Raw genomic sequence first — 26,394 nt, forward strand, 5'->3', positions numbered from 1 at the left:
AAAGTAAAGCTAATATCCTAATGCAAATGCAAGCAATAAATAATAATTTAATTTCAGAGGGCCAATGAGTTAATTTGGTGTTGCAGGGATGGCCAGAGGATGTGGTTGGCACCACTTGGCTGTGTGGGCTAATTTGGGGACTTTCTATTTTATTGGCATGCCAATTGCATGCCTTCTTGGATTTATGCTTAAGCTATATGATAAGGTGAAACATATGTTATCTTTTTCAGTTAAATTCACTCCCATGTTTCTTATCTTTTCTTCCCCATTCTGTTTCTTTCCATGATTTTTTTTTCTTTGGTTGCTTCAGGGTTTGTGGATAGGCTTAATATGTGGCCTCTCTTGCCAAGCCAGTGCTCTCCTATCAATTACGTTGTTTAGCAAATGGGCTAAGATTGATGTTTCAATAGAAAGTGGGAAGGAAGCCTTGGTTTACCGGGGAAACCTAAAATAAAACAGACTGTTATTGAAGCAATTTCATTGTTTCTTTAATGTTGTTCCTTAGTTCAATGCATATATGGTTGGGTTGTATGACAATTAATAAATTTTGGAGAGATTAAGAAAGAGATAAAGTTTCAATGAATTTTTGTGCTCAATGAAATGATATGTATTAACAAAATCAAATTGCTAATGTAACAAAATCTCACCACAAATATTGTATGGTATTTTATTAATTAACCTAATACATTTTATGGTTTCTTGTACCAAATTAATTCACACAATTATCTGTAATTTCCTGTACCATATTTTTTTGCCTCAAATTAATTCCATCATTGCATTTGAATTGAAATTTACAATGTAATGTCTCAAATTTATAAAGATTCATTATGATATATATGAAAAGACACATTTTGTGGATAAAATTTTAAGATCTTTTGAGCCGAAAGAACACAGCCCTCCACACATAAAACGTTTCTTTTTCCTGTACAAGATTAGCCGAATGTGGTTGTTTATTGAGAAATGATGAAGGATTGGTTGTGGGACTTTTCTTTGGTCCCCCTGGTGTGCAAGAGTCAAATTATGCATAATTAATGGCTGTTAAACATGCATTGCAAATGTTTACATCTTCCTCCTATGTGGAAATTAAAAGGCTAGTGATTAAATATTCGACTCCAGAGTGGCTTTGTCATGGGCTAGGGAGTCACTCGAAAGACAATGGGCTTATTGGAAATTTTGCATGAGGTTGACTATTGCTCTAAATTGATTGGAGATATATAAGTTTATTCATACTTTGATAAAAGCCAATTCCTTTGCAAATGCGCTTGCCAAATTTGTTGTGGAGAGGGAATAGATGCTTTTTGCTTAGTGGTAATGTTTGGTTATGATAACTGATTTTTCAAGCTTAAAGTACCTCTTGAATATGAGTGACCTTTTGGATGGATGTGAAGGTTGATAAGGCATTCTAAAATAGACAAAACACTAATTAATTTCGCATGCCCATCCCTGGTCCCCCCTTGAATCGAGCGTATCAAGAATTGAAAAGTTTATGTTTCATGGCTACAATCATATCCCTGGTCGCCCCTTGAATAGAGCATATCAAGTATTGAAAATTTAATTTTACATTTCATAGCTACAATAATAAATATAAGAAAGAGAACACATGCTAGGTGTTATAGTACACATCGATTCTTGTGAGGTATTGTTCACTTTGGTTTGCTAACCACACGGTTTTATCTCACAAAAAGAGCCGTACAAGTTGAAGGTAGTGCGAACTTTTATATTTCTAGTATCACTCTCGTACATAATGATGTGGGATCCATAGCTCCCCTCTTTAGGACCATGATATCTTCCCTTACTTTGTCGCTAGGAGTTTCTCTTTGATGTGAGATTTCATGCGACACGGTCCTTGTGTGGACCGTGAATCCCACATCTTCGAGATAATGCTCCTAGCGGGTAGAGCTACAAAGTCCCTCATTGAAGAGAAACTCTCAGCGAGGAGTAAGGGAAGATGTCATGATCCTAAAGAGGGGAGCTATGAATACTAGATGAATGACATTGGGAATTTAAGGGTCAACACCGCCTTCAACCTATGAGGCATCTTTTAAGAGACAAAACCGTGAAACTAGTAGACCAAAGTAGATAATACCTCATATGAGTTGATGTGGACCATAACCATTAGTATCAAAGCCGACTTTAAGTACTGGTGATATGCCATTGGGGACAATGAGCCCTTATTGAAGTGGGGAGGATGTCACGTTCCTCACGTAGACGTGAATCCCATATTGTTAAGATAATGCTCCCAATAGATAAAAACATAAAGTCCCACATTGAAGAGAAACTTCCAATGGGAATAAGAAAGGATGTCATGATCCAAAGAAGGAAGTCATGAATCCCACATTAATTATGTGTTAGAATAATATTGGACATTTGAGGGTTGACACCATTTTTAACCTGTAAGGTCTCTCATGTGATAAAACTGTAAGGCTAGAAGGCCAAAGTGGATAATACCTCATAGTGAGGATAATGGGTCACATTATTTGGTGTGGACAATGATACTATACATGTATGGAAAATCTTAATAATTATTAAAAGGATTCAAATAAATGAAAAAAAGATGATTTATTTTCTTTAAAAAATATTTTATTATAACGAAGAGTAAATAATATAACAGTTTCTGTTCAAATTACACTTAGTTTGTTCGAGTAGAATGAAATTGTCAGATTTTCAAGCTTCATGACTTAAATTTGGACACCTGGTTCGTGAAATATATACATTTACCTCGCTTGTTGAGACAAATAAAGAAGCGGATAAGATAATAAAGTTTGAAGCTGCGAAGCTGTTGAGATACTTGAAAATATTATCGATAAGCACAAACAAAGGACTGGGAGAAGAAAAGTAAGAATGAACAAGTAGATGAAGATTTGATTGATCTTCCAAGGCTTCGACAAAATAAGGAACGACAGCATTGAAGTAATTTTTTTTCAGAAGGCTAATGACTTAATTCGGTGTCGCAGAGGAGGCAGAGGATGTGGTTGGAAGCACTTAGCTGTGTGGGCTAATGTTTGTACAGCAGCCCATGGTTCAGATTAGTGTTAAAACTTCTCAAGTAAATTGGCACAATCGCTTAGGACATCCATCTTTTCGTATCTTAGAGTTTTTACTCAAATCATGTTCTTTACCTTTTGGCAGCAACTTACCTAAATCCTTTATCTGTCATTCCTTTGCTTGTAATAAAAGCCATAGGCTCCCTTTCAATGATTCGTCTTTGACAAGTAAAAGGCATCCTGAATTAATTTATTCTAATGTTTGGAGACTAACCTCAATGCTTTCATCTGATGGTTTTTTATACTTTGTAATTTTTTTCAATCACTTCACCTGTTATACATGGTTTTTTCCTATGCAATGCAAGTTTCATTTGTTTACTGTATTCTTTAACTTCAAAAGTGTTGTTGAAAAATTCTTTAACACTTCAATTGTGTTTATTTATACAGATGAAGGGGATGAATATACGAAATTCTTTAACACAATTAGCGATAAATTCCTGTGCCATAATTTTTCACCTCAAATTACTTCCATTATTGTGTTTGAATTTAATTTTAAAACGCAATGTTTCAAATTTGTAAAGATTCAAATTTAAAACGCAAATATATGAAAAGACACATTTTGTGGATAAAATCTTAAGATCTTTTGGGTCAAAAGAACACGGCTCTCCACACATAAAACTCATCTTTTTCCGGTACAAAATTGACAGAATGCGGTGGTTTTTTGTGAAATAATGTAGGATTGGTTCTCAGACTTTTCTTTGGTACCCTTGGTATCCTAGAGCCAAATTATGCATAATTAACGGTTATTAAACATGCATTGCAAATGTTTACATCTTCCTCCTATGTGAAAATCAAAAGGCTAGTGATTGAATATCCGACTTGAGAGTGGCTTTGTCATGGGTTAGGGAGTCACATGAAAGAGCATGGGCCTATCGGAAAATTTTCAATAAGGTTGATTGTTGCTTGAAATTGATTGGAGATTATGGGCTTATTCATACTTTGAGAGAAACTCCTTTGCAAATGCGCTTGCCAAATTTGTTGCGGAGAGGGAATAGATGTTTTTTGCTTGAAGGTAATGTTTTGGTTATAATGACTGATTTGCTAAGTTTATATTGCTTCTTGGATATCGAGAGAGCTTAAAGATGAACTATTTATGTGAAGGGTTGATTCTATTGTCAATTGATTTTAAATTAAATGATTATTAATTGACTTTGATAAAGTATTCTAAAACTGACAAAATACCAATTACTTCCACTGCCCATCCCTGGTCCCTCCTTGAATCGAGTATATCGAGACTTGAAAATAATAATGTTTCGTAGTTACAATCATAAATATAAGAAAGAGATGTCTTAGTTAGACTAGTTAATGCACATGCTATGCATGTATGGACAATCTTAATAATTATTGAAAGGATTCCAATAATTGAAGAAAGATGATTTATTTTCTTTAAAAGAAATAATATTTTATTATAATGAGGAGTAAACATTTTAACAATTTCAGTTAAAATTACAGTTAGTTTGTTCGAATAGAATGAAATTGCCAGCTTTTCAAGCTTCATGACTTAAATTTGGACGCGTGGTCTATGAACCTTTAGCATTTTATTGGTCTTAATTAATATATATATTTACCTTGATTGTTGAGGCAAAGAAAGAAGCTGATACGATAATGAAGTTTGAAGCTGAGAAGCTGATTTGAAAATATTATCGATAAGCACAAACAAAGAAGGAATGGGAGAAGAAAAGCAAGAAATGAGCAAGTAGATGAAAATTTGATTGATGATCTTCCAGTCAAATGGACACAAAGTACTGATCAAAGGAGAAAGATGAGCAAAAGACAAGGATGCTAATCCTTGTCCTGAAAAAATAGCACCAAACATAAGCATTTGAAAAGGATAAAAACACAGCTACACCAAGAAGCTCCACAAAAGATAGCATCATCAAGGAAAATTGGAGTAGCCAAAAGCAGAATTCCAGAAGACAGCCCAACAGAACTTATCATCAAATGAAATCCAAAAGCAGTCAGGTAAGGCATAACCTCCAAAAAAAACCAATATCAACACCTGGTTGCACTCTACCCAAGCAGTCCTCAAAGACATCAACTGCACCAAACAAAACAACCAAACAAGCTGGAGCAAGTAACATTCCTTTACACCAGCGGTAACAGTATGCAGCCCCTCAAACAACCCGTACCCAGCAATACTCAACCTGGAAAGCATCAATCAACTTGCCAAAATAGAATCAATTCATAACAACCAAATCGCCAAACTGACCAATAACCGAAAACCAGCTTCCCAAAAGCACTCAAAAAAGCATAAACAGGCCCAATATTTTTCTTGGCATTACGAATTCAGTTTAGTGCAATTCTCTCTCTATACTTGCTATAAAATAGTTCAATAGTAAATGCTAATTATTCCAAGACAGGTTCATAATGGAAAATCCTTTCGAGTTTGTTTGCTATACTTGGAAAGTCCTTTTCACTACCTCATTAATGGAAAATCGACAATTTCAGGCGAATTGGCAATCACTATAATTAAAACCCACAAAAGAATAAAAAAATAGAGAAAAAGGGTAGAGATGTCATCAAGCACAAGTGTAGACAGAGTTTGGAGGCAACCATGAAAATGAAGAAAGCGAAGGAAGGCGGTGGAGGAGAGTTTTGGTTTTGGAAGAGGCCAACAATCAAGTTTTCTTGTCATGTTTCTTATTTCTCTATCACCTTGGTCTCTGTCATGTTTGCCGGCCACCTTGGTGAGCTTGAGTTTGCTGGTGCCACCCTTGCCAATTCTTGGGCCAGCATCACCGGTTTCGCTTTCATGGTATGTCTTTCAGTGGAACTACAACATTCTTAACAAGCTAGCAAGTGGCTCATTTTATATGAGTAATTTGAAGAGACAGTAAAAAGGAATAAGAGGTTTTTTTGGTAGAAGAAAGGGATCAATTAATAATATTAGACTTCTTAGTTTAATCATTATTAACGTAAAATTGAAGTGTAATGCACGGTTTCAACTTTCAAACAGTAGTCAATTGAAAATGAATACTGTTATGTAGTGTAATGTAAACTATTACTGGTTTAATTTGTTTTCCAATTCACTTAGTTGGAATTTTGCTGTTTGAGTTTTGACCTTTTCTCTATTCTTGCTGTAGACTGGATTGAGTGAAGCACTAGGTACACTTTGTGGTCAAGGATTTGGTGCACAATTATACAGAATGCTGGGACTTCATCTACAAGCATCCTCCATCATTTCTTTCTTTTTCTCCATCACCATATCCAATCTTATGGATCTATACTGAGACAATTTTTATGTTGCTTCACTAAGATCCTCAAATTTCAAAAGCAGCTGCCCTCCAAATTAAGTATCTCATTCCAGGCTTATTTGCGTACGGCTTTGTGCAAAACATTTTAAGGTTTCTTCAGACACAAAGCATTCTCATGCCCTTGGTCTGGTTCTCAGTTCTCCCCATGGCAATTCATTTCATTGTTGTGTACACTTTGGTCAATCGGACAAGTCTTGGTTTCCGGGGAGCTTCATTGGCAGCTTCGATTTCATTATGGATATCATTCCTTTCCTTGGCAACCTATGTCATTTTTGCTAAGAAATTGAAGCAAACATGGGAAGGATTGTCGTTTGAATCATTTCGTTACATTCTCAACAACCTGAAAGTAGCCCTCCCTTTAGTAGCAATGGTTTGGTGAGATATTGAAATTTGATTATTTAAAGTTTGTTCGATTGATTTTTTTTTATAAGTAATGAATAAAAAGAAAAAAAACGTAAAACATAAAAACAAAGAACAAATCGCAAAAATATCAATCAAAACCTGTATGTTTGAATTTTTTAACATCAATAGCAAAACCCATTTGGTAGAAACTTAATATTATTGGTGGAAAATAATATTTTTTTTAAATTTTTCCTAGTTTGGAGGAATGGGCTTGTGAGCTTCTCCTGTTCTTAGCAGGATTGATGCCAAATTCAAAAATAACTATTTAGTTTATCGCAATGTGGTAGGTTTAGCTCCTATTGTTTTTTTCTTACCACTCCTTGTTTTGGTTGTCTTGAACTTTTGTATTAAGCTTGACAATGATAGTCTTTTGTTTCTACTGTAACTGTAGTGTGAATACAGAAGCTATTGCCTTCATGATTACTTATGGCCTTAGTGCAGCAGCAAGGTGAGTTTGTAGAAAATATTCTCTAAATTGCCTTTAAATCTATGAAATTAAAGACTATCGAGATTTGAGACAATGAAAATTATCTGATAGAGCACGAGAGTTTCTAATGAATTGGGAGCTGGGAATCCTAACAAAGCTAAGAATGCCATGGTTGTGACACTCAAGCTCTCCATCATTCTCACTCTTGTAGTTGAGTTTGCCTTAGCCTTTGGTCATAATGTTTGGGCAGGCTTCTTTAGTGACAGCTCCTTGATAATAAAGAAATTTGCCTCAATGATACCCCTACTAGTAATCTCAATAACATTCGATTCCTTTCAAGGCATTTTATCAGGTTAATCTAAAGTTTGAAAAACCCAATTTGAGCTTATATTCATCTACAAATAGTAGTTGAAATTTAATTTCAGAAGGCCAATGAGTGAATTTGGTGTTGCAGAGGTGGCCAAAGGATGTGGTTGGCAGCACTTAGCTGTGTGGGCTAATTTGTGGACTTTCTATTTATAGGCATGCCTCCTTGGATTTATGCTTAAGCTATATGATAAGGTGAAACATATATAATCTTTTTCAGCTAAATTCATTCCAATGTTTCTTCTCTTTTCTTCCCCATGTTATTTCTTTCCATGATTTTTTTCTTTGGTTGCTTCAGGGTTTGTGGATAGGCTTACCATGCGGCCTCTCTTGCCAAGCCAGTGCTCTCCTATCAATTACATTGTTTAGAAAATGGGCTAAGATTGATCATTCAATAGAAAGAGAGTAAGGAAGCCTTGGTATTTGTTTGACTAAATTCTATCTGGGAAACCTAAAATAAAACCGAGTAAATTTATAGAGCTTGAGTCTGAAGAATCTAAAGTTATTGAAGCAATTTCATTCCTTGTTTCTTGAATGTTATCCCTTAGTTCAATGTATCTATGGTTTTGGCTGTGTAACAATGTGACAGACTTCAATTAGCTTTGCAAATCTATCTTTAAATATGCAATATTCATGAAGGAACATTTTGTGATTTAATTTACAATAAAAACAATGTTGTTGAACATATTAGTGGAGCAGAAGTTTTAAGAGTAAAAACAGATGAATTTACAATGTCTTTGTGCTCAAAGAAATGTAAAGTATCTATAAAATGAAATCGTTAATGTAACAAAATCTCACCACAAAAATAATTATATGGTATTGTATTAATTAACCTAATAGATTTCAGATTTTTTTCCCAAGTTAATCCATACGCTTACAGGTAATTTTCCTGTGTCATGATTTTTTCCTCTCAAATTAATTCCATCATTACGTTTGAATTCAAAATGTAACTACTCCAATTTTACAACGAGAATTTGTAAAAATTTGTTATGATATATATGTAGAAACTTGAACCTACACTTAGAAGACATCTTTTGTGTATAAAATTGTGTAATCTTTTAAGTCAAAACGAACAATACCTCAACTTCTCATAAGTGAGTATGGACTTTCACTTAAATGCATCTTTTTCAATACAAGTGAGGAGATCATGACCAAAGAGAGGAGGTCACTTGAAACCTTGTCTTGTAAACGATAATCACAGCCAATAAATTTACAGCAAATTATGCACACCTTAGTTAAAAATATAAATATACAACAACTAAATTGATCATTATAAGAAAAATGAGAAAGAAAAGATAATAAACATAAGAGAAAGATTAAGCTTCAGCTTGGCATATAGCTTTGATGCAAACCCAAGAAGGCTTGCAATTGGCATAACTTAATTACTCACTAGTTTAATAGATTATTCTATACATGATAAATAAATTTGAAAATTTTCATGCTATATGTTAATTGCATGTTTGATTTAATTTGTTATTAACTTAACTGATAATAATACTAATATTGTGCCATTCATAGTTAAATAGACAAAAGTATATAAACGTTTTTTTTAACTCCATTATTAACGTACAGAATAATAATCGTTTGTAAAAGTTTATCTTAATTTCCGTAGGGATCGAAGGGTATCTAGCTAGAGAAAAGAAAATAGACAATTATACCATAAGGTGAAGACAGGGATGTCAAGACAAACAAGGTTAGACAGTGTTCCACTCTTCTCAGAGTCTAGCCATGCAGAAGAAAGGAGAAGAAATTAATGAAAGAAGTTGTTGGAGTAAAGCTTTGGACCTTGAAAAAGGCAAGAATCGGATTTACTTTTCGCTTCCTATGATCATAACTAGTGTTTTTTATTACTTCATCGCTTTGGTGTCTTGGAGACCGCAGAGCTCGCCAGCGCCACCCTTGCAAATTCTTGGGCCACGTTCACTGGCTTCGCTCTCATGGTAACTTTTTCCCTCTTATATCTGTGACTATTATGAATTGTCTTGTTATATTTAGTTTCAATATGTTCTTTTTCAAGAAGACGTGCCGTTCTAGTCTTCTTGGCGTTTGTTTTGTTTCACTTTGATTTTATCTTTGTACTGACCTAGTTAGGCTAGAAAAAGCGCGCTCCTAGGGTACTTAACAATTAGGTGAACAATTATAATTATTAAGGGAAGTGGTAAAGTAGGTGAGGAATAATATTGTTTGAACAGTTCGTGTCTAAGGCGTTAAAGGGTGGTTTTTGTGATAAAAAGAGAAAACATTGTAAATAAGTAAAAGAGAGAAAAATCAAAGTACTCAATGTTGTGAAAGGAAGAAGAGAATAAGTAGAGAATTAGAGAGTGGAAAAAAGTTAAAGAGAGAAGCCTTGAGCGAGGACGAAATAGCTCTTTAGAAAAGTGAAGGTCCCTTTAATGAATTTTGAAAGTTCTATATATAATGCCAGAAATGATGGTTACTTAAGAAAAGACTTCAACACACATAATAAATGTCATTATTTAGAAGAATTTTAATCTTACGTGACCCTTACTAAGCTTTAATGTCAACTAACGATTTAAAACTTATTATGTGATCGTTGAAATAATTGGATGTAATAAGATTTGTTCTCAAATAAAAGATAACAAAGAAGAGGTACACAAGAAAAGCTATACAAAAACAAGTTAAGAGAAAATGATATATATGAATAGGTGCAAGAAAACAAAGTAAGATGAGAAAATACCTATACTTCAAGGAAAGGTTAAGCAGAGGATCTTCTAACTACTTTCATATTTGAGCCACCAAACTAAACTCTCCGGAATATCTCAAAATGAAAATAACCTATGAACCTGCTATTTATTGTGAGTTGCTTTCACTGCTACGTATGTGAAGTAGTTATTCTGTGTGATATAGTTTTTCCACTTGTATTAACTGTTTCACATAAGAAAATGCTCTACTTGCTCCAATTGTTTTACGTGAAGCAATGCTTCACTTGTTTTAATTGTTCTGTGTGAAGTAGTACTTCATGTATTCTATTTGTTCTGCTTTAAGTAATACTTCACTTGTTCTAGTTGTTCTCATTATTTTCTATATAGCATTAAGTTGTAAAACAATTCTTAAAAAAATAATAATAATAAATTAGTAGCCAAAATCAACTATCTACCAAAGGGATAAAAGACCTAAAATTTATCCTTTTAAAAAGATTATATTATGTACATAGGCCACCATTATAATTTTGTCTCTCTTTTCTCAACTTCAGACAATTTAGCTCAACGTAATTTTTTTTTTGAAAATTACACAACCTAATTATTAATAGTGTTCTAGTATTATAACTTTTGCTTGAGTTATTGAAGCAATTTCATTCCTTGTTCCTTGAATGTTCTCCCTTAATTCAGTAGATGTATGGTTGGGTTGGATAACAAATAGTGGAGTAGAAATTTGTATGAATTTATGCCCAATGAAATGTATAACAAAATGTCACTACAATTGTTATATGGTTGGCACCTAGTGTCAGGAACCACACTAAGTCAAGTATTATATGCTTTGATCCATTGACCTACAAAAGATGCCTCACAAGTTAAGGTGGTATTGTTTGCTTTGGCTTGTTGGGTTCATGGTTGCAAGCAGGTTAAAAGGTGGTGTAAATCCTTAAATGTCCAATATCACTCTAGCACATTGTCGCAGCTCTTCTCTAAAACCATGACATCTTCCCTTGGCTCTACTAGTTGAGAGCATATATTCTCTTCAATATGGAATTCACATGACTCTCTTTTAGGACCATGGCATCCTCTCTTGGCTTCCTTATAGCACTACTCGCTAATAGCATATATTCTTCCCTCTAAGGCCGTGACACCTAGCACCTAATGAGATTAGAAACCCACTAAGGCCAAAAATGGCCAAACCAAGTTACTAAAAACTCTTTCTCTTTTGAAAAGAGTATGGAGAAATAAGTACGGCTCGTTCAAGAAAATATTATTTATTTATTCTCAACTTGATGCCTAACACTTATCCATTAGGGCTTTATATAACTATTTATAAGGAAGTAAGTCTTCTTATTTCCCATGTAAGACTACAAATAAACTAAAACTATTATTTTATCTTATAATTCTCATGTATGACCCAAATAATAATAATTTAATAATATACTCTTGTATTAATAGTAGTCTTAATTAACGTCATATATTTCAGAAGTTTTTTTTTTCTAAATTAATCCATACATTTATAGGTAATTTTCGTGTGTCATAATTTTTTCCTCTCAATTAATTCCATTATTACATTTGAATTTAAAATGTAAACACTTCCAATTTTACAATGAAAATTTATAAGAATCTGCTATGATATATAATGTAGAGACTCGAACCTACACTTGAAAGACGTTTTTTGTACAGAAAACTATAAAATCTTTTAAATCCAAATAAACAATACCTCACAAGTTGAGTACAGACCTCCAAACGTAAATGCATCTTCTCTGGTACAAGTGAGGGGTCTATGATCAAAGAGAGGAGGTCACTTGAAGCCCTGTCTTGTAAACGATAATCACAGCCAACAAATTTACAGCAAATTATGCACACTTTAATGACAAAATAGAAATATACAACAAATCATTAAAAGTAAATGCAAAAGAAAATATTATAAACATTAGAAGATTAAGCTTCAGCTTAGCATATAGCATCAATGTAAACCCAAGAAGGCTTGCAATTGGCGTAACTTAATTACTCATTAGTTTAATAGATTATTCTATACAGGATAAATATATTTGCAAATTTTCATTGTATGTTTATATGTTAATTGAATGTTTTATTTAATTTATTATTATGTTAACTGATATAATAATACCAAGATTGTGCCATTTATAGTTAAATAGACACAAGCATATAAAGTTTCTTTAACTCCATTCTCTTTTGATATCTGCAATAAAAACTTCACCTCTTTTGATGTAAAAGTCTATCCCTGTCCACTAGTTCAACTTCCTGCAAATCTATAAAAATCCATGGTGGAAGACACCAGGGTGATTTTATTCTTGCCAACCATTGTTTTATGGTCAAATTCTATCTTAATTTTCGAGAGGGATCGAGGGGTATCTAGCTAGAGAAAAGAATACAAAGACAATTATACCATAAGCAGAAGATAGCGATGTCAAGAGAAACAAGGTTAGACACTGTTCCACTCTTGTCAGTGGCTATCCATGGAGAAGAAGAAGAAGAAATTAGTGACGGAAGTTGTTGGAGTCAAGCTTTGGACCTTGAAGAAGCCAAGAATCAAATTTACTTTTCGCTTCCTATGATCATAACTAGTGTTTTTTATTACTCCATCACTTTGGTATCTGTCATGTTTGCTGGTCACCTTGGAGACCTCGAGCTCGCCGGCGCCACCCTTGCAAATTCTTGGGCTACCGTCACTGGCTTTGCTCTCATGGTAACTTTTTCCCCCTTATGTTTGTCGCTATTATTAATTGTCTACATCCAATTTAGTTTCAATTTGTTCTTTTTCAAAGAGGCGTGCCGTTCTTGTCTTCTTGCCTTCTGTTTTGTTTCGCTTTGACTGTTGCCTTTGTACTTACCTAGTTAATCGAGCTTGGAATCACTGTTGCTTTCTAGAGTAGCTAGAAAAAGTGTAACGAAACAGTACTTGCCAGTTAAGTTGTTAGTATGAACAACTATAATTATTAAGGGAAGTGATAAATTTATTAGCAGAACCTGAATATTAATTGTGTTCCAGTATTATAACTTTTACTTTATCGATACAAGGTTAGAATCTCATCCTCTTTTTATCTTCATCGTTGAAATCATTTTGACACGTGAAGAAATGATCAACTAGCTGACAATAAATATTTTTAAATATGATCTTCTTGAGAGGCTTTACCTATGTATCATTGAAATATGAGGAGACCACAAAAAGGGCCCTTTCTTGTTAAAAGAATTCATACAAAACCATATACAACAAAGTATGGGATCATGTGGTCCAATTTGTTAATCATTATTATTTTTTAAGGAAAGGGTCATAAAATCCAAACAAATTTTGTAAAATCAAAAAAGGAAGTATATAGAAAGCCATGCATGCATACACGGGCTTTTTGCCTAGTCATATGATATCTATTTAGGAAGCTGGCAATAGGGTTCATTGAATTTGGATTTGAAGCCATCACAATTTGACTGTTTAATTTCAGCAATATGCATCAAATTTTGATGAAGTCTTCAATTTGGTATTCTGCTTTGAGTGTGTTTCCAAGTGCAATGTTTTCCAAACAAGTCACGGTTCAAATGAATGAAGCAACTACACATAAGCATGCTTTTGTTTAAGTCAAGAGACAAAGTCTTGCACTCCACGAATACATTCAAAACACTTGTGTCCGAAATTGGCTGCCCACATTAGTCTTTTAGGTTGCTGAGTATTTGATTGAGTTTGGACCCAATTGGCCCATTGACCTTCATTGTCATAAAGCAATGTGCATTTGGGTTAGTCATTTTGGTTGCCTGGACAAATCATTCAGAGCAACTTCAGTCAATTTAGTAGTATGGACTATGAGAAGAGAAAGTGCATATTTTAATACGGGGTTGGAGTAAGCTATTTGTACCAAATTTGTTTGATGAAAAAATAATCAGTGATTACCTTGTCACAAGGGCGGCTTTCCAGATCCATTCTTTCTGATTTCTCTATTTTATAATAATTGAAGTCACGTGCAAATCCATATAATATAACAGTCAAATTGAGACGCGGCAAAGTGGTCCAAGAGCCAGCTAGAGATACTGCAATTTTTAGCCACCATATATTACCTCAGTCAATAATAAATTTTGAAAAAGAAAACCCCCAGAACTTGAGAATTGCTAAAAGAAGATCACGCTTTACTTGAAGTTATTGGCTGCTTTAGTATTATGGTTAGGTTGTGAAGATAAGCTTTTTACTAGAAGTGGTTGCTATGTTTTTGAGATGCAATCGATTAGATCCTTTCTTCCTACACTTCTTTATAAGAGAAAACCTTCATAAGTTTGCAAATTTGAAGTTATAACACCCTCATTCATGTATGCTGGAGTTAAAATGTTTAGTCTTTTGGTTGCTTAGAATATTATGTTACGTCCCAAATCTTATATTAAGAATTTATGAGAATTCGTTATGTGATATATGCTAGGATTTAAATTTATATTCACAAGAAGCTTTTTGTACACAAAACTGAAAATTACTTTGGTTAAAAGTGAACAATACCCTTAAATTGGGTGCAGGTCTCCCAATCATTGTACCGGAATTTATATATATCTTTGTTGGTTAAAAATTGAATGATTAGCTAACTAATTAAATTGTTGAGTTCCAGATGCATGGATTGCTCTTTTCATTTAGCAGCATGGTAGTAGCATGATTCTTCACCTTGCATAAGTGATAACATGTGTAAAATTTTATATCTTGTTCTTTGATGGTAAAATTATGTTGATTCAAGACTTTTTTGAATGTAAAAGAAGCTTGAGTTTTGACGAGATTATAACATAGTTGCCTTTCATCCTAACTTCTCAATCCACAAAATCTATTAATCATAGTTCTTCAAATCATACGCTTTAATCCAACTACAATGCCAAACTTAGTTCTAGTTGCTTACAACAAATAAATATTCCAATTCTTTTGGGGAGGTTTGAAGAAGCAAGATGCCGAAAGATTTGAACGAGTTGTCAAAATTTTTTTTTTTTAAAGCCGGTGAAGATAAACTTAATTATGCAAGCCTAAGATTCTCTTAACATGATTAGATTATGGTGCAGTATAAAATATATATAATACAACTTCAATGTAATAAAATGAAATATTATATTCTAAAGGGACCCAAAAACAGTATAATGTTTGATGTGTGTTTGTGTGTGTGTGTGTATATATGTGTGTGTGTGTGTGTCATTAACAACCATGCATAACTAGAAGGAAAGAGTATAAGGATTTGCAAACCAGAATAATGGGAAGTACATTGAATGTAGAGGTTGGTGATGGTTGTAGAGAAGGAAGAACCAAGGGAAGGTGGTGGAAAAGAGTTTTGGATTTTGGAGAAGCTAAGAAACAAGTATTGTTTGCAGTACCAATGGTCTTATCTAATCTTTTCTACTTCTGCATTACTATGGTGTCTGTTATGTTTGCTGGCCACCTTGGTGAGCTTGAGCTTGCTGGTTCTACCCTTGCCAATTCATGGGCCACTGTCACTGGTTTTGCTTTCATGGTAACTCTCGTATTTCTTTTTCTTCATTGATAGCTTTCTCACTTTTATGTTACTAATTAATCTAAGAAACATCTAAGGCATTTATAATATCTTCTAGTTAGGTGATTTTGTATTCTCCAAAACATTGTTGATGCTTGTCTTTTACTTGTAAACGGTCGTTGAAATCTTCATTTATCTAATTTGTGCCAGGAGCTCCAGTTTGGTGACTAACTTAAACAAATTTACTTTGATTCTTAAGGGTTCCTTGATTTTGTCTTTAGTACCTTATTCTGTTTCACTAATTCTTCTTTCCTGGATTGATTATTTTTTTCTTTCTGGCAAGAATTTTCCATCTGAATTTGTAATTTTTCTTCTCTGTTATTGTTTTAGACAGGACTAAGTGGAGCACTAGAGACCCTTTGTGGTCAAGGATTTGGTGCAAAAATGTACAGAATGTTGGGGATTTATCTCCAAGCATCCTGCATCATTTCTTTCCTTTTCTCTGTTATCATATCAATCTTATGGTTCTACACCGAACCGATACTTGTCTTGCTTCATCAAGATCCTGAAATTTCCAGAACTGCTGCCCTTTACATGAAGTATCTCATTCCAGGTTTATTTGCTTATGGCTTTGTACAAAACATTTTGAGGTTTCTTCAGACACAAAGCATTGTCATACCCTTGGTCTTGTTCTCTGTCATTCCATTGGGCATTCATTTTGGGATTGTGTACTCTTTGGTAAATCGGACAAGCCTTGGTTTCAAAGGAGCTCCCTTGGCAGCTTCAATTTCAATATGGATATCATTTCTTTTGCTAGCAATGTATGTCGTTTTCGCCAAGAAATTTGAAAACACATGGAAAGGATTGTCTTCTGAATCATTTCACTACATCCTCAGAAACTTGAAATTAGCCCTTCCTTCCGCAGCAATGGTTTGGTGAGTTTTCCAAATTTTGTTCTTTAATTATCTGTTCCATATGTTCAATGAATTCCTATAACTTGAACAGCAAGGCTTCTCTTCTTTTCTCATGTTCAAAATGTCCTGCTAGCTTGGAGTTCTGGGCTTTCGAGATTCTTGTGTTCTTAGCTGGATTGATGCCAAATTCAGAAATAACTACTTCACTGATTGCAATATGGTAGCCTACTCTCCTTTCTTTTCTTTCTTTTTTCATCATAAATTTTCCTGAACATGTTACCAAGCTTGATCATGGTATATGTTTTTTTCCCTTAAAATCTCCAGCGTGAATACAGAGAGCATTGCCTACATGATCACCTATGGCCTCAGTGCTGCAGCAAGGTTAGTTTTCTAGTATGGTGAATTAATTTCTTAATTTCCTTGCCTTCTAACACTGTTATAAAATATTGAGATTAGGCAAAAAACAACCTTGTTTTTGACAGCACAAGAGTATCAAATGAATTGGGAGCCGGAAATCCAAACCGGGCTAAGCATGCCATGGCGGTGACTCTCAAGCTCTCTGTCCTTCTTTCTCTTGCAGTTGTCTTGACTTTGGCCTTTGGTCATGATGTTTGGGCTGGTTTCTTCAGTGATAGCCGTTCCATAATCAAGAAATTTGCAGAAATGACCCCCCTGCTTGGCGTCTCAATAGCAATTGATGCGATACAAGGCATCTTGTCAGGTTCAAACAATCAGGATATATTTTTTTTTGGTTGCGTCCGAGGTGGCAAAATCAACCCAAACTTAAAATCCGTCCAAAAAAGTTAAAACTTAATCGAATTGATTAAAAAGTCAAACATTTGATCTCAAAAATTAAGATAAAATGATTACATTTTACATAAAATTTAAAATAGTCCTAAATTAGCTTGAGCCTGAAACGATTCGAATCTAAAATAACTAAACCCTGCCCCATTTACCCCTTGAAATTGTGATAACAATATAGATGAATGTAAAGGAGTACAAAATTTACAGATTAGTGAATTTGATGCTGCAGGGGTTGCCAGAGGATGTGGTTGGCAACATTTGGCTGTGTGGGCTAACTTGGGGACTTTCTACCTCATTGGAATGCCAATTGCAGGTGTTCTTGGTTTTAAGTTTAAGCTATATGTTAAGGTGAGGATAGTAGGATCCTAGTCAATATAATACCTGCAAGTTCTTTTTTTTTTTCTTTTTTTTTGTGTGTGTTCTGTCTCACTAATTATCCCTTTTATTGATTTGTTCAGGGATTATGGATAGGTTTAATATGTGGTCTATCGTGTCAAGCAAGCACCCTTACGTTGATTACATTGCACAGAAAATGGGCTAAGATTGATCTTCCAGAAGACAGGAATAACGAAATCTCAATTCGGGTTTAACTCACGTTTATTTAAGCAGAGGAAAAATAAAACAAGCAACGAATCTTTTACTGTCTTCTCTCAAATCTTCCTTGATACAAAATAAGTAGATTATATTGTAAATTATATCAAATTTTTACCGTGATATATCTTATTATGATAAATTTTAAATTAATATAAATTATTTATGCATAAAATTTAACAAGAATACTCATTCTACCAAAAATTTCATGCATTAATTAAAATGCAAATTTGATTTGAACGGATGATGAATCAGAAAAAGGTAGGAAAATATTTTAGTGATATGCTGATAATCTAACAAATCTCGTACGATTGAAGCATGAAATCATGTGTAGAAAAAAACGTAACACATCATAAGGACAGGACCTCTGCAGAAAGATTGTACAAATTGATCGTTAGCCTAGGCAGACTACTTTTATTATCCTTTGTACGTCATTTCAATATCCATGGTAAGCAGTTGTCTGCAAAAAGTGAAATTGTCCATTTTTTCTCTGTCAGTGCTGATTTTTATTAGATAACCAGCAACCCAGCGAAAAGAGGCGTCCCAGCCAGTACCTGAAGCCTGCAAACGCCTAGAAGGACAGTGTTCCCGTGTGCAGCACAATTATCCCCTAAGCATCATATGGTACAAATATCTGCAAGGCTGCAACCACAGGTTCATCGGAGGATACATAACAGCCACAAACATCCCCATAGGCTTAGCAGACCAACTGCCAATGACGTCACCGCTTTTTATGTCTTAAATATATAAAATTATTTTATTCAAGGTTTATCTCGAATAAATAAGACCTTTACGATTTGACCTTTTGCGTCCTTTAATTTCATTAATTCAGCTTCAAATGATAAAAGTTTCGTGTAAAGTAAGCTTCGTTTAAAGCTCGACTATAAATGCTGCCATCTGGGAGAGGGAGGCAAAGCCCATAACCTTCTTGCACAGAATCAATCAGCCTCTCCATCACGTAATCTTTCTCAAAGTTGCTTGCAAAACCAAATAACAAACTTTCCACTTCTATTTTTTGTGTTTCAAATCAAATTTTGGCAGATTATATCTGGAATCATTGACCTTGCATTAAGATTTGGTCAATAAAGTCCTACCTGCCATTCTACCTCCTTCTAATCAATCGAATATCCCAAATTGCCAACCACTAATTCTGCTATGAAGGCTCTTTAAAAGAAGGAAAAACAAACAACAGTTCCCCAAGAAGAAGGAGATAGAGTTAACATGGAATCAAACTCAAGCCTCGGCACTGCACTCTTGCCAGAGGAAAGTACAGAAACAAGCTTTTGGAGAAAAGTTTTAGATGTAGAAGAGGTGAAGAAACAGGTCTTGTTTTCTCTGCCAATGATCCTTACCAATGCCTTCTATTATGCCATTACCTTGGTCTCCGTTATGTTTGCTGGTCACCTTGGGGAGCTTGAGCTTGCTGGTGCTACACTTGCCAATTCTTGGGCCACTGTCAGCGGCTTCGCCTTCATGGTAACTCTTTCTCCCATCCTTACACAGTATGAACTTGAGCTTGACTTTTGGATTGCTCATTTTTATTATAAGGGTTGGTAATGAAATAGTGATAGCTGTGATATTTTCATTTTCTCTTTCCCTATATGGTGGAGAAATATATATATATATATATATATATATATCTCCCTTCTCCTTTCATATTCCATATTTCTGATAAAATGTTTCGAACTCCTCAAATTGGTAGGATATAATTGAAAGTGCAAAAAACACAAAAAATGAAAAATATTTGGCACAAAGAAAACAGAATCATACATATCTATATATTAGATAAAGGGTGTCTTGCTTTGATTAGATATCATTGGCAAACAAAAAAGTTTTGGAGTCCTTGATGCTGACCGTAAATGACATACGAGTTCAGATTTATTACCGTGTTTACTTCGATAGTTGGTTTCTAATTAGGACTACAGTTTTCAGACTATTAAACAGTGCTCCACTGTATACTGTGTCAAAATAATCTTTTTGTTGGCTAGTTCCAAAAACTCCATAGGTCACTGTCTATTTGTTCGGAAAATTAATGAGGTCGGTAAGTTGCAATATCCTGACACTCAGGCCTATACTATAACCTAGACTGGTCAATCATTTATTGAAACAGAGTGAAGTTGGTTACTTACATTGCAAATTAGAGGCATAAACATTTAAAAGAAGAAAAAAAAAATGAAATGATAAGATAAATACCCAGAAAATGAAAAGAGAAGGTGTGGCATTATACCATAAGGGTTCCTTTTCCCAAGGTAAAAAGCAACGGTAAGAAGGAGCAATGAGATAGAAGAGGTAGGTGAACGAGAGAAGGTTGTTGAGGAAAAGTTAGGTGCCATGTGTGTAAATAATTATAGACTTGCAGGTGATATGGATTTGGTTGCTTACTGACTTAGACGGACAAATTTGGGTCATTTGGGGAATGGTTTGTATTTATAAGTTGAGGGTTCAGTTATACAATTTTGTTTGTTCCTGTATGGATATATAGGATAAGCTTGCTGTGGTATGGTTGGCTCTGACTAAAAGGTACTTATTCACCTCAAAATATTTGTAGAAATAATAATTCTGAGATCTGCCCTGTATCTGACTAATGTGGAAAGCATATTCGTTTGTGTACTAAACTTGAAAATTTTATAGTGAATTGAAGCCTAATGGTCACTGGCTTTGTCTCTAATTAATTAGTATAGTACCTCAATTCTGTTTAATTCCCGGGCAAAAAAATAAATAAATTTCAAGAATCTGTCATTTGGATTTCCATTCAGGAAGGCTTAATTTTCTGTTTAAACAGTCCTTTTCATTTTTGTTCCTGCTTTTAGATAGGACTAAGTGGAGCATTGGAGACTCTTTGTGGTCAAGGATTCGGTGCCAAAACGTACAGAGTGCTGGGGATTTACCTACAAGCTTCTTGCATAATTTCTTGCTTTTTCTCAGTTATAATATCCATTATATGGTTCTATACAGAGCCAATACTAATCTTGCTTCATCAAGAGCCTCAAATTGCGAAAAAAGCTGATCTCTACATGAAGTACCTCATTCCAGCTGTGTTTGCATTCGGTTTTGTACAGAATGTTTTGAGATTTCTTCAAACACAAAGCATTCTTATGCCCCTAGTCCTGTTTTCAGGGCTTCCATTCGCCCTTCATTTTGGCATTGTGTACACTTTGGTTCACTGGACAGGTCTTGGTTTCAAAGGAGCTTCATTGGCTTCTTCAATCTCTTTATGGATATCATTAATCCTTTTGGCAACCTATGTAGTTTGTTCAAAGAAATTTGAGCACACATGGGGAGGTTTTTCATCCGAATCATTTCGCCATATCGTTACAAACTTGAGATTATCCCTACCATCTGCAGCAATGGTTTGGTGAGTTTTCCAAATTTGGATAATTTTCTTTCTTCTCTATAACAAACATACAGCTCCTTTAATGGAAACATTTCCCATTTTGCTAAAGACACAATTCTTTTTCCTTTAACAAAGTCAAATTTGAATCCTACTTTAAAATCTTTTGGATTCTTGGTGTTAGTCCTATACCAAGACAGAGCAAACAAGCTAAGGAAAACCAACTACCCAATCAGCAGTCAGCATTGCCTTGTAATTAATATTTATAGCAGACCACATTTAAAGGAGGCAAAGGAGCTTGGAATTGGAATCTGGACACCCAGACAGCCTTATGTTATTAACCCCTTTTTTTGTTTTATGTTTGGCCAGTCTGGAGTATTGGGCTTTTGAAATCCTCGTCTTGTTAGCAGGATTGATGCCAGATGCTGCTATAACTACTTCAGTGATAGCAATGTGGTAGGATTCCATTTTTCTTTTTGTTTGGTTTTTTCACATTATTTTAGTTTTAATGGTGGAGTCTTTCTCCTGCTGTGACCAGCGTGAATACAGAAGCCATTGCTTTCAATTTTACTTATGGCCTTAGTGCTGCAGCAAGGTTAGTTTGTATAAAAGTTTGCTAATATTTTTCATTAATCTCTAAAGCTATTGGAATTGAGAAAAATGAAACCTGTTTTGACAGCACAAGGGTGTCAAATGAGTTGGGAGCAGAAAATCCTGGCCGAGCTAAAACTGCTATGGCTGTGGCTCTCAAGCTGGTTGTCCTTCTTGCTCTTGTACTTGTCCTTGCTTTAGTCTTTGGTCATAATATTTGGGCGGGTTTCTTCAGTGACAGTACTTTAATAATAAAAGGCTTTGCCTCAATGACACCATTGCTTGCAATCTCAATATCAGTAGATTCGTTTCAAGGTGTTCTATCAGGTTGGAAACCTTCCAAGTTTCAATTCTAGCAATCTTTTTGTACATTGACTATCAAATTGTGTCCTTTAGAAGTTCTAAATTCATGATACCAGTGGCTTTGATGTTGCAGGGGTGGCAAGAGGTTGTGGTTGGCAGCACTTGGTTGTAGTTGCTAACTTAGTAACTTTCTATGGCATTGGCATGCCAATTGCAGTCCTTCTTGGATTTAAGTTTAAGCTTTATGCTAAGGTGAGGAAAACATCATCCGAGGAAAAAAAAAATTATAAAAACGAAAGATACATCAGGAAATTCTGTTTTCTCTTTTTTGCTTTCTTCTCTTGATTTATTCCTTTCCTTGATTATCTTGTGCAGGGTTTATGGATAGGCTTAATATGTGGCCTCTCTAGCCAAGCTGCCACCCTCCTGTTAATTACATTTCGCACCAGATGGACTAGGATTGATCTTTCAGCAGAAAGAGAACAGGGTACTCTAGATTCTGTTTAAACATATCTCCCTGGAAAGGTGAAACAAGAACAAGAGGTTACTTGGATAGGCAACAAGGCAAGAGGTGACAGTAAATTTTTTGCAGAGGCAATCTTTGAGTCTGAGAAGCTGTAATTATTTGAAGAAGCTTCATTCATTGTTATCTTGCTGGTTAATGAAGCTTAACTACAATCAAGTTTGATATGGGAATCGAAAATGTCTCCAAAATTTTTAGCTTCAAAATTTATGATAACAAATATTCAACAAAAGATTGAGATTGGAAAATTAGAACTCACCCCCAGAATAATATTTTTATTCATCCTAGCTGTTTGAAAAATCTATCTGTTATGCCAAGAAATTTGATGTTAACCACATTTAAATCATGTAAATGTTTTGCTATACCATAAACCTATCTTTATATGTGTACATAATTAAATTCTTAGTTATATATTCATTTTGGATTAAGATGACTCACCTAGAATTCATTTGGCATTGCACAAATAGATAATAAAAAGAGTAGGAACAATGACATCCAGTTATTAACTGTGAAGCTCTTGTACATTCAAATACTGGACATGATGAACAAAGGAAGCTAAAGCAGATAACTAGTCAACAATGCTACTGCAAGGAACTAAAAGAAGCTATAGCTAGCTCTCAAATAAATATGGCAGATGCACCTGCCATTCCTTTATTTATTTCTTGTAAACTACTAAGATGATGAAGATTAAATTCAACAACCATTTTCACCTTGCAGAATTACCTCCACAACAGCTGATCCTTGAAATAAATTGCAGACCAACATAGGAAAGGTTGTACCTTAAAAACTAGTTTTGGGGCTGAAAGAATTTCCTATTACGCTGGCATTCAATATCTTGATGGCTTCCTCAGATTTAAGACAAGAAGGTGTCTTGTATTGGCTAATGGAAGCTCCCTTGGATACATAGAAATCCATGAGTGCATCAAAGGTTCCATGTTTTACCAGGAGCAATTATATTGCTCTTCCTAAAGGATTTATATGTTGAATCGAACGACTCTTCCACTATAGAGCAGCATTGCTCCATTATCCTGGGATCAAGTTTTGGGAAATCATTACTTTCCTTCATCCTGAGCTCCCAAAATAATACATATCGACCTGCTGTCGAAGAAGTGTTAACGTAGCTACTGCAAAGGTTCAAAACAAAGCCAAGTGGATCTAGGAATAGTTTTGCATTTGTGATCAACTTCAAAAGGTCTGCTTCACTTGTTTTGTCCAAATCAATACTCAAAACAACATTTTGGCGTTGCACAAATTGGAATTGAGGTGTATTATTGTAGAAACCAATTGCCTTGAGAATATCTCCAACTTTGTATCGATATAGGCCTGGAAAGACAATTAATACACAAAGTGATCTTAACCAAAAAATCTGATTAAAACTTTCCCTTATATTGTTTGTAAAAATATGATTAAAATCTAAGAGGGAAATCATACCTGCCATAGTTGTGACAACAACTTCATAGCATTGACCTATCTTCACATTCGTGAGATCAACAGGTTCAACTTTCCATTCTTATTTGTCATCTCAATGGAGTCTTTTTCAGAAACGGTATTGTTAAATTGCAGTTCTTGTGCCTTTTCTCCACTGGCTTTATTCAGTGAAAGAAATTCAAAGTAGGCCATATTCGAGAGAAAGGTGTACGAGACATCAAAGGGCTTGCTTAGAGGTTTTAAATTGATCCCAAAAGTAGCTTCAGAAGAAGCATAAAATGGTGAAACTAAAGGAATCCCACCACCATAAGACTCAAGTAATGAAATGTATTGGCTCATACTACCTGTAATGATGGAACTAATATGCTTTGCTTTAGGTCAGAGTTTTTTTATTATCCCTTCCCATGATTTATCATCACATATATGTTCTATTGAATCAGCCAATTCAGGATTCGGCCCAGTGAGGATTAATGACACGGCATTTTTGCAACCAGGGTCAGTAATCCAATCGCTAAGGCAACCTGTTCGTATGTTAGAGCACAGCTCCTTCCAGTAGTCTTTCAAAAACTTGATGCTCCTTGCAAAAACAGATGCGGAGATCAACTCAATCCTTACAACCTCATCACGCTGTAATAAACCTGTAAGTAATTGGCAATACATGCTTTGCTTGTTGTCCAAGCACAGGATCGTGTCAATGGGACTTGTGCAAATTTTAGCACGACCATTTTTGAAGCTATTGCTCTGAAAGTAGATTTTTGTGAACAATTTTGCCATTAGACCAAATGGAGTTTCAATCTCTGGTTTGACAAAAAAAAGGCACATCATTTTCCCTTTGTCTAAGCCATCAAAATGTCTGTAGTATCATTATCATTAAACATAAAAGAAAATGTTAAGGTATAACTAGTTTAGTTGTTGGGACGACTTTGAAAAGCTTCACCTTAACAACACTTATAATAGAACTTACTTTTTCATCACAAGGTCCACCAGGGTAGGTTTTAACATCCTTTTCTCAAAACTTTCCGTGGTTGAAGGTATCAACCTTGGTTGCCCTCCTGAAGTACCAGTGCTACATCAAAAATAAAGAGTTTGCTTCGAAGAAATATGGAATTCTTAAGGAAAAAAACAGAAAGAAAAGAAGAGAAAATCAAACCTCAGAGCTGTTGAAAGGTAATTCATAATCTCGTGGTGACAGCATGTGAAGAACTAGTGAGGAGCTTCAGTTCTATATGGAGAAACGATGGCGTTTCTTCATCAATAATCTGAGCTTCCAAAAGTGTGTCGTTTTACTCTTTTCATGTTTTCAAGTTTGTTGTACTCAAAACGATGCTACTCATGTCGTTTTGAATTAGTTTACTTAAGTCATATACGCTTCATTGTAGTATCGTTTTAAGTCTGGTTCAAGGCTTAACAACCATGGTTTCTATTTCATTTTACTGTTGGGGGATATTGGTTTGTGTGAAGTCTGTTGCTATGATCCGATTCATCAGGAAATGTATTTGAATTTTTGGAGTATATATACTGGAAAGAAAATGAAATCAGTGCTTTTGTTCAAGCCAAGGTTTTGTTCATATTCTCTGAAAAACTCTTTGCTTCACCTTCTTCTCCGTTTTATTAAGCTATTGTTTCCATTGATTTGTGAGGAAACTTGGCTTCTATTTCCTTCAAGAGTAACTTTTATACCTCAAGATGAACTGGGTGATGGGATCAGCTGAAAGGATATTTAAAGGCTCCCCATTGGCAATATGATTGATGCAAGGCTTGAGATCTTCATAAGTCACAATGGGAACATTTCTGTTGAAAAGTTGCTTGTCAGGTTGCCCATTCAGGAAGCCCCTTGGATATTCTGTCCCTGCATTTCGTTTTAATATATCCTCTAACACTTTTTCTTGTATTTGATGAGCATTGCTTGTCAGTTCCTCCAAAATTTTCAAGCCATCTTCATACTCCTTTGTTTCCATCTGACCAGCCATGAGAAAGAGTCTTTGATGAGCCGAGATAACACTAGAAGAGAAAAATCCTAGTGTGCAGCTTGAATTGCACACATGCTCTCAAGAATCCTTTTTGAGGACCAACATCAGTAAAATGGATTTTTTTTTTCATGGACTTAAGTTGGAACGAACATTAAAAGTGACTTAATAGCATTGTGTGCTGCTGATAACTTTGTAGGACCACTCACTTTGTTTTAGTCAATCTATAAGACTAATAACTTGGAATGGAAAAAAGAAGTTAATAATTGAATCTAACTGGAACGACAATGTCATGGGTGTTGAATGATGTGTCCCGGCCACGGAAGCTAT

At 34.8% G+C, this 26,394-nt stretch overlaps 2 protein-coding genes and 2 pseudogenes across 4 annotated transcripts; 3 read left to right on the forward strand and 1 right to left on the reverse strand.

The window, feature by feature from the left end:
- The first annotated feature begins 88 nt into the window (after positions 1–88).
- Positions 89–7,902, forward strand: LOC110419735 (protein DETOXIFICATION 19-like; annotated as a pseudogene).
- A 4,466-nt stretch (positions 7,903–12,368) lies between these two features.
- Positions 12,369–18,689, forward strand: LOC110419021 (protein DETOXIFICATION 18-like). Of its 2 annotated transcripts, none has more exons than XM_021431885.2 (7): positions 12,369–12,863; positions 16,003–16,547; positions 16,660–16,746; positions 16,851–16,907; positions 17,009–17,247; positions 17,560–17,678; positions 17,789–18,689. In XM_021431885.2, exons 1-7 carry the CDS (start codon positions 12,582–12,584, stop codon positions 17,918–17,920), a joined length of 1,461 nt encoding a protein of 486 aa, XP_021287560.1. In that variant the 5' UTR covers positions 12,369–12,581; the 3' UTR covers positions 17,921–18,689. The 2 variants fall into 2 exon arrangements, with proteins under 2 accessions (XP_021287560.1, XP_089640264.1); XM_089784138.1 differs by lacking the exon at positions 12,369–12,863 and adding an exon at positions 15,344–15,633.
- A 173-nt stretch (positions 18,690–18,862) lies between these two features.
- On the forward strand, positions 18,863–23,069 carry LOC110419023 (protein DETOXIFICATION 18-like). The gene is made up of 7 exons (XM_021431887.2): positions 18,863–19,397; positions 20,732–21,276; positions 21,622–21,708; positions 21,791–21,847; positions 21,932–22,170; positions 22,280–22,398; positions 22,522–23,069. Exons 1-7 carry the CDS (start codon positions 19,143–19,145, stop codon positions 22,651–22,653), a joined length of 1,434 nt encoding a protein of 477 aa, XP_021287562.1. The 5' UTR covers positions 18,863–19,142; the 3' UTR covers positions 22,654–23,069.
- A 357-nt stretch (positions 23,070–23,426) lies between these two features.
- LOC110419020 (indole-3-acetic acid-amido synthetase GH3.17-like) lies at positions 23,427–26,067 on the reverse strand (annotated as a pseudogene). The gene is made up of 5 exons (XR_016351411.1): positions 25,778–26,067; positions 25,062–25,163; positions 24,219–24,950; positions 24,101–24,168; positions 23,427–23,992 (listed from the first exon to the last, which is right to left on the reverse strand). The product of XR_016351411.1 is annotated as an indole-3-acetic acid-amido synthetase GH3.17-like (transcript).
- Between the last annotated feature and the right edge of the window lie 327 nt (positions 26,068–26,394).

The sequence above is a fragment of the Theobroma umbraticum genome, unplaced genomic scaffold, assembly GCF_002168275.2.
Source record: "Theobroma umbraticum cultivar Fairchild unplaced genomic scaffold, ASM216827v3 scaffold_67.0, whole genome shotgun sequence".
Taxonomy (NCBI): Eukaryota; Viridiplantae; Streptophyta; class Magnoliopsida; order Malvales; family Malvaceae; genus Theobroma; species Theobroma umbraticum.